The sequence below is a fragment of the Procambarus clarkii genome, chromosome 76 (assembly GCF_040958095.1).
Source record: "Procambarus clarkii isolate CNS0578487 chromosome 76, FALCON_Pclarkii_2.0, whole genome shotgun sequence".
Classification (NCBI taxonomy): Eukaryota; Metazoa; Arthropoda; class Malacostraca; order Decapoda; family Cambaridae; genus Procambarus; species Procambarus clarkii.
The window spans coordinates 10812484-10821755 of NC_091225.1; the positions used below are offsets into that span (position 1 = coordinate 10812484).

At 35.3% G+C, this 9272-nt stretch overlaps 1 protein-coding gene across 2 annotated transcripts in view; it reads right to left on the reverse strand.

Annotated features, from left to right (window-relative positions):
* LOC138357077 (uncharacterized) overlaps positions 1-9052 on the reverse strand; it is a 10256-nt gene extending 1204 nt beyond the window's left edge. The window contains exons 1-5 of one of the 2 annotated variants that reach the window (XM_069313624.1): positions 8951-9052; positions 8224-8441; positions 4433-4539; positions 1698-1804; positions 382-538 (exon numbers count right to left, since the gene is read on the reverse strand). In XM_069313624.1, the coding sequence (XP_069169725.1) occupies positions 382-538; positions 1698-1742 (202 nt within the window). In that variant the 5' untranslated portion in view covers positions 1743-1804; positions 4433-4539; positions 8224-8441; positions 8951-9052. The remainder of the gene's footprint in view (positions 1-381; positions 539-1697; positions 1805-4432; positions 4540-8223; positions 8442-8950) is intronic. The other variant, XM_069313625.1, reaches the window with a different exon arrangement.
* Between the last annotated feature and the right edge of the window lie 220 nt (positions 9053-9272).

Below are 9272 nucleotides of genomic sequence, written 5' to 3' on the forward strand. Positions count from 1 at the left end.
TGCAATGTCACAATAACATTTAAATATACTTTAAGATATAATCTAGAAGAAAATAAGGATATTGAAACGGTTCATGAACTCTATTTCAATAAAGGACACTATGGGGAACTTTGAAAAATAGTTATTGAGTATAATTAGACAGACTTGTTGCTAGGCAGAGGAGTAATGAGATATATGGCAAATTTTGCAAAATATACAATGAAGGTACACAAACATTCATACCCAAACAAAGCAAAATGCTAGGTAAGAACAAAGCATTTGGCCCGTAGGAGAAAGGAGATACCCACAAGACTAGAATACAAGTCATTAACAAGCATGCAAGTATAATACATAATACATGCAGACATATATATAATCCAAAAAAATGTCAAATTTACGTACTTATTATTACATTACAAATATCCAAGGTTTTGAAGACACGTTTCCTCTTGCGCCCAACGAGTGAATACTGAGACCAGACCCCATAGGTCCCTATCCTCATCATTCGTCTCACTGTGTCTCCACAGCTTGCACCGCCCATTTGAGACAGCGTCTGGACCTGTTAAAATAATGCATAAGCTGTAAGGTAATAGAGAATAATATATATCTTTCAATCTCAACATTAGATTTTCTAATTTCCAACTGTATTAAATAAATAGCATTAAAATATTTTCCTTCTTAACTATTACAAAAATCAACGAATTTGAGTAACTTTTGCTTTTGTTTTATTTGTACCTTAAACATAACACTGAACAATCAATTATGTGCCACCCCACCTTCCTTCATCTGCAAAAAAACTAATCAAAAGACATATGTACAAGGCTAAAAAAATTCAGCAACACTTACCATACTCAGGCTAAAATAATGGCATTTACTATTTTTAAAAGATTATTAGCAAATTTACAGAAATGGTGCATTCGGAAGACAAAACCAATTTTTCACTTTTGACAATTGAGCACCTGCTACATCCAGATTCTAGGGAGGAAAGGAAGGACGATCTTACTGGATCCCATAGCCTCTCCGAGGCACAAACCAGGCTTTTACACAAACCCCCCCCCCCTGCACCCGAGCTTTTTAAAATAGTAAATGCCACTATTTTTGCAAAATTATTACGAGATCTATTATTCTAGAGAATAATGCATATAAATGCATATATGCATATAAATACAAAAGTAAATCAAATCTTATCCTTGTATAATATACAAGCTGATGTGAGATCCCTGTCTACAGGTGGACTGGAACTATTATCCAGTAGGCAGTCTACTGTATTTTATCAAACCGTTATTAGTATAATAGATCTCGTAATAATTTTGCAAAAATAATGGCATTTACTATTTTTAAAAGATTATTAGCAAATTTACACAAATGGTGCATTCGGAAGACAAAACCAATTTTTCACTTTTGACAATTGAGCACCTGCTACATCCAGATTCTAGGGAGGAAAGGAAGGACGATCTTACTGGATCCCATAGCCTCTCCGAGGCACAAACCAGGCTTTTACATAACCCCCCCCCCTGCACCCGAGCTTTTTAAAATAGTAAATGCCATTATTTTTGCAAAATTATTACGAGATCTATTATACTAATAACGGTAAATAAATAATAAATAGTAAATAAATCAAAATCAGTTACATTATTTTATCTTATTCATAGCATAAATGTTCTCGAAGATTACTAAAAAGAAATTGAATTAGACTACAGCAAATTGGCAAACTTTACCTTGTATCTGTTTCCACCGAGTTTGTTTGGGGCGTTCTTCAACATATCAGCAATACTTGTCTCAACATCTCTTTCAGTTGCATTAGTGTGGGTGTTGATACAGGCTTCTGGAAATTTATAAGAATTAATTAATATATATAATTATAATTCACTTTGCTATTCCCCATTCCACAGTCCTCTCGTCCTTCCCACTTCCCTGTCCCCACATCATCCCCACTATTCCCACTTCCCTGTCCCATCGTCCTCCTTACCATTTTCCCCTCCCCTGTCCTTCTTCCTCCCCCACCATCTCCCATTCACCTGTCCCTTTGTCCTCCCCAGCATTCCCCTGTCCCCACCATCTCCAACTCCCCAGTCCCCTCGTCCTCCCCACCATTACCCTCTCCTCTGTCCCCTCGTCTTCCCCACCATACCCCCCCTCTCGTCCTCCCCACCATTCCAAACTACCTCATCCGATGCATTCTATAATGGTCTGATGCTTCCATCAGAAAATTGGGAACATCAAATGATCTGATATTCCCATCACTGAAAAATAAGAACAGCTAAAAAAATGAAATGAAAAAAATAAAAAAATAAACTATACTCATGAAATGAACAGTATGGTAAACAACACAGCTCAATTTCAATGCAATGTCACAATAACATTTAATAACAATAACATTTAAATATACTTTAAGATATAATCTAGAAGAAAATAAGAACATTGAAACGGTTCATGAACTCGATTTCAATAAAGGACACTATGGGGAACTTTGAAAAACAGTTAATGAGTATAATTAGACAGACTTGTTGCTAGGCAGAGGAGTAAATAATGAGATATATGGCAAATTTTGCAAAATATACGGCACACAAACATTCATACCCAAACAAAGCAAAATGCTAGGTAAGAACAAAGCAGTTGGCCCGTAGGGGAAAGGAGATACCCACAAGACTGGAATACAAGTCATTAACAAGCACACAAGTACTACACTACACAACAACCGCACTACTACCAGAACTGGACGAATCACTACCAAAACAACACATTGCACATCACTACCAAAACAACACAACACAACACAAGCATTGGCAAAGAATTATAGACCAGTTGCACTAACATCCCACATAATAAAATTATTTGAGAGTGATCAGGAGTCAGATTACTAGTTTTATAGAGACCAATGACCTCCACAATCCAGGCCAACAAGGATTTAGAGCAGTTTCTATGATCGAGCCACTGAGATCTATAAAGAATTCTGATCAAGAAAGAGATCTAGGGGTGGTTTTAGATAGAAAACTATAACCTGAGGATCATATTAAGAACATTCTGCGAGGGGCCTATGCTACACTTTTTAACTTTAGAATTGCTTTTAAATACATAGGTCAAAAAGTTTTAAAAGTTTTAAAAGTTTTTTAAACCTCTCGTGTATCATGAGTGTGTTAAAGCATCAGATGGTGCATTCAGATGATGAATATTACCTAGTTCCTTCATCTGGGAAGAATGAACACATATTGGTGCATTCGGATGATAAAAACTAACTACTGTAGTTTAATTGATCAACAGACTGTATATCATATGCAGACTGTATGTGGATCTGCGGGCCACTCCAAACAACAGCCTGGTGGACCAAGCTCCACCAGGGCTAAAGCACAAAGTGATATAGATGTGATAGAGATATTATATATATATATATATATATATATATATATATATATATATATATATATATATATATATATATATATATATATATATATATATATATATATGTCGTACCTAGTAGCCAGAACTCACTTTTTGGCCTACTATTCAAGGCCCGATTTGCCTAATAAGCCAAGTTTTCCTGAATTAATATATTTTCACTAATTTTTTTCTTATGAAATGATAAATCAACCCATTTCATTATGTATGAGGTCAATTTTTTTTTATTGGAGTTAAAATTAACGTAGATATATGACCGAACCTAACCAACCCTACCTAACCTAACCTAACCTATCTTTATAGGTTAGGTTTGGTTAGGTAGCCGAAAAAGTTAGGTTAGGTTAGGTTAGGTAGGTTAGGTAGTCGAAAAACAATTAATTCATGAAAACTTGGCTTATTAGGCAAATCGGGCCTTGCATAGTAGGCTGAGAAGTGCGTTCTGGCTACTAGGTACGACATATATATATATATATATATATATATATATATATATATATATATATATATATATATGTCGTACCTAGTCGCCAGAACGCACTTTTCAGCCTACTATGCAAGGCCCGATTTGCCTAATAAGCCAAGTTTTCATGAATTAATATATTTTCTCTATTTTTTTTCTTATGAAATGATAAAGCTATCCATTTCATTATGTATGAGGTCAATTCTTTTTTTATTGGAGTTAAAATTAATAGAGATATATGACCGAACCTAACCTATCTTTATAGGATAGGTTAGGTAGCTGAAAATGTTAGGTTAGGTAGTCGAAAAAACATTAATTCAAGAAAACTTGGCTTATTAGGCAAATCGGGCCTTGCATAGTAGGCTGAGATGTGCGTTCTGGCTACTAGGTACGACACATTATATATATATATATATACATACATATATATATATATATATATATATATATATATATATATATATATATATATATATATATATATATATATATATATATATATATATATATATATATATATATATATATATATATATATATATATATAGGACAATTAGTAAAAAAAAAAAAAAAAAAAAAATTAAATTATTTTACCTTGTACCTAGATCCACCAGGCCTGTTTGGTGCCTGTTTCAGTACTTCAGACATCTGGAAGGTCACATCCTCCTCCTCAACTTGTGGATGTGCGTTGATAGATGATTCTGTAAAATTAAGTTATTTATATAATAATAAATTCAGTATAACAATAATATTCTGTAAAATTAAAAGTAATTTATACATCAATCAGATAAAACTCTCCAGAGATGGTGATACACAACATATAAAGGACAAGTTTCAGAACAAAATATGCATTTAGGAATAAGGTTTTGTACATGTAGGTAGCACATGAGAAAATAAGTGGAAGGTGATCAAGTTTATATTAACATGTTAATGACTTTGTTAAGGCTTTGCAAGAATGAAAAAATATTAATAATATAATATCACCTACCAATTAATTGTACATCATTTATAAGTCAATTATTTGCATTATTATTATTCAATACTAATGATATAAAAATGCATTTTGTAATCTACTATTTATGCAAGTATTAAGCACAGGATCATGAAATAAACTGCAAAATACTGTAATGGATAAACCAATTAATTTTACATTTTCCTATAGCTAAGTCAGTCAGTTCTATTAGCAGCAGAGAACAATTATGCCCAACCTCTATTAAATGAAACAATCTTAAGAGCAAGTGATAGAAATATAATCATTTATGCTTGGGATTATGGAATGGTTCCAAATATGAAAAATATCAAGTTTTTTGGTTAAAATTTTTTAACTTAAAATTTACATTTTTAAGTGAATTTATGACCATAATAATTGAATCACTAATATGATTCACTAATATATAATCCTAATAATAATCACTAATATATAATCCATTGAGCATGCTGCATCTCTTTCAGTCTCTTTGCAATTTGAACAAGAGGGTTTTTAATTGATCGAACCATATTCTTAAAGTAAAGTAAATGAGATGTATTCCATATTTTGCAAAATATACGATGAAGGCACACAAACATTCATGCCAAAACTGAAGGGCAGGATTTATGAGGAGACATTAGAGGCATTAAATATTCCAAACTAGAAGACAGAAGGAAAAGAGGAGATATGATCACTACGTACAAAACAGTAACAGGAATTGATAAACTTGATAGGGAAGATTTCCCGAGACCTGGAATTTCAAGAACAAGAGGTTATAGATTTAAACGAACTAAACAAAGATGCCGAAGAAATGTAAGACAATTCACTTTTGCAAACAGAATGGTAAACGGTTGGAACATGTTAGGTGAGAAGGTGGTGGAGGCCAAATCCGTCAAAAGTTTCAAAGCATTATATGACAAAGAGTGCTGGGAAAATGGGACACCACGAGTGTAGCTCTCCATCCATCTGATTGATAACCCAAATGAATTTTTCATGGATATGATACCAACATCAAATCATAAATCAGATGTGATCCTATCCCCACTGGATTTTGAAGAAGCCATAGACAGTATGCCTATGCACTCTGCACCAGGCCCTGACTCTTGGAACTCTATATTCATCAAGAACTGTAAAAAACGTTATCGCAGGCCCTTCACATTCTTTGGAGACAAAGCCAAGATACTGGCATTGTCCCTGACATACTAAAAACCGCAGAGATAGCACCGCCCCATAAAGGAGGAAATAAGGCAGAGGCAAAAAACTACAGACCGATAGCACTAACATCGCACATCATAAAAATCTTTGAGAGAATGCTAAGAAGTAAGATCACAAAATACATGGAATCACAGCATCTCCATAACCCCAGACAACATGGTTTCAGAACAGGGCGCTCTTGCCTATCACAGTTGCTGGACCACTCTGACATGGCACTAGATGCCATGGAAGACAAACAAAACGCTTTGACAAAAAAAAGCCTTTGACAAATGTGACCATTGTGTTATTGCACATAAAATGCGTTCAAAAGGAATTACCGGAAAAATAGGCAGATGGATATACAACTTCCTGACTAATAGAACCCAATGTGTAGTAGTCAACAAAATAAAATCTGGACCATCAACCGTAAAGAGCTCAGTCCCCAAGCGTACTGTGCTTGCTCCAATACTTTTTCTCATCCTCATATCGGACATAGACAAGGACACAACCTATAGTACTTGATCATCCTTTGCAGATGACACTAGAATCTTCACGAGAGTAGGCAACATAGAGGACACGGCAAACCTCCAATCAGATGTAAATCAGGTCTTTCTATGGGCTACAGAAAATAACATGGTGATTAACGAACATAAGTTTCAGCTCATGCGCTACGGAAAAAATAAAAAATATAAAAACGGAAACCACTTACAAAACTCAGTCAAATCATAACATTGAACGGAAAAGCAACGTAAAGGATTTGGGTGTACTGATGTCAGAAGGCCTTACATTTAAAGAACACAATAAAGTAGCCGTCACAACTGCAAGAAAAATGACAGGATAGATAACAAGAACTTTTCACACTAGAGATGCTATACCGATGATGATAGTTTTCAAGACGCTAGTGCTCTCTAGAGTGGAATACTGCTGCATAATGAAAGCCCCTTTCAAAGCTGGAGAAATTACTGACCTATACTTATGCATTTATCTTCGGTTTAACACAACAGGCACCAGACACACGCTAGGCATCATACACACTAGGATAAAACAAACATTAGGCCAGAAGTCAGAAAAGAATTCAAAGAATTTTACTGGAAAGGCTTGCTGTTAGGAAAGGAAGTAATTGAGATGAATTAATGCACAGTATGTCAATTTTGTGAAATATATGATAAAGGAACAAAAACATTTATACCAAAACAAAGATGCAGAACTAGGAAACAGGATTTGTTCAACTGAAATTTCAAGACGGACAGAGACCAAAAGACACAAAAATGGAATCAATATACGAAGAGGCCAAACCCCCAAACATACCAGTAATACAAAGAGAAACAACTACACGGCAGTGAGGAGAGAGGCAGAAAGAAATTTTGAAAAAAAGGAACAAACAAATGTAAAGTAGAACAAATCATATTCTATAAATACAGCAACAACCAATTGCAGGTAAAGGATAATATTCAGAGCTTTTAAATGCATGGATGGCGAAATACTCAAGAAATTGTTCACGACTTTTGTTAGACCAAAGTTGGAATATGCAGCGGTTGTATGGTGCCCATATCTTAAGAAGCACATAAACAAACTGGAAAAGGTGCAAAGACATGCTACTAAGTGGCTCCCAGAACTGAAGGACAAGAACTATGAGGAGAGGTTAGAGGCATTAAATATACCAAATATACTACACAAATATATATACTACACATGCACAATAAACTACCCTACACAGGCTGAGTATGGTGTGTACAATAAATTATTAGCTAAAAGATAAGACTGAGTTTGTATAAATGGGGGTTAAGTCAGAGTGGGAAAATGTAAGTGGAGTGCCTAAAAACCCTGTCCTGGGACCTCTGTAATTCATAATATATACAAATAATTTAGACTCAGGTTTGATCAGCAATATTTGAAAATTTCCAGACGATACAAAAGGGATTTTTTTCTGGATTCAGGATTATTTTTTTATGGCTGAAAACAGGTTTTCAGCAATAAAAGAAATACAGTATTGCTGGAACAACCGTCGACATCTTCAAGAGAAAACCTGAACATCTTCAAGAAGTGAAGATGACCTTGAGAAGAAGTATAGGTTGGGAGAAGTATAGGTTAGGAATTGTCTCCAAAGAATTCTCAAAGAATTACTCGTTATTGCTATCCAAGATAATTAGACGAGCCAAAGCTAAATACTACGAAGATAAATTTACCCAAATAAAGAGTACCTTACCTAAAAATATGTATGTACCTTACGTAAATAAACATTTGATTTTGAAGTGCCGGACAAACAAGGCTGTGGTGGATATGTGGGCCTGAGGGGCCTGTCCAAGCAACAGCCTGTTGGACCAAGCTCTCACATGTCAAGCCTGGCCTTGGAAGGGCTTGGTGAGTAGAACAACTACCAGAACCCTATAATGCATGTATCAAGGTGTCCAGGCAGTGAGCACCACATAATGCAGTGCAGTCCTGTAAGAATAAGCACAGTAAGTATGGGCATGGAGGGGGTGCAGCAGTGGCTTGTGAAGGGCTGGAGAGTAAATGGACATGCCCAGGGGTAAAAAGCATTAGGGTAACAGAACATAGCCCATAAAAATAGTAATGACAATGAATGAATAATTATATGAATGCAATAATACTTCATATCTCAATAGGAATACTAAGCAGGATGCAAGACAAGGTACTGGTGGTGATAGTGGTTGGTACAAGTCCTCACATCCCCACAGACACCAGTAACAGCCCTCACCTCCCAACACAGTACCCTTGTAGCGAGTTAATCTTATACTCGCTTCATTATCTTATAGCATAACTAATTAACACTAATTACAGAAGCTACACAGGTGATACTTTGGTGTGAGTTGAGCGCACTGAGCGTCGGTATCGCTACACCCTTGTTCCTTAACAACCCTTTGGACCTTTATTACAGAAAAATAGAATCAATTAATTTAATAAAATATAAAATATAAGTGCTTACTTACGATAATACTATCGGTGGAACACAAAATCTTCTTCTTCTTGATAGTAGGTGCAGTTTGCATGAAGGGTTAGTCCTCGCCATGACTGAACTGACGACAAAATGGCCGATGTGTTGATATGGCGTCAGGTGACGCTGTGACGTCACAGGTGAGGGACGCTTTGCGCATTACTCCCTCGTACTTAAAAAGTACTACAGGTACTTTTTGGTTTTATTTTTGAATATGGCAGAAGTTGGACAGCTTTTCAAATCATTATAAGGGAGTGAGTTCCATAGACTAGGTCCCTTTATTTACATAGAGTGTTTACATAGATTAAGTTTGACTC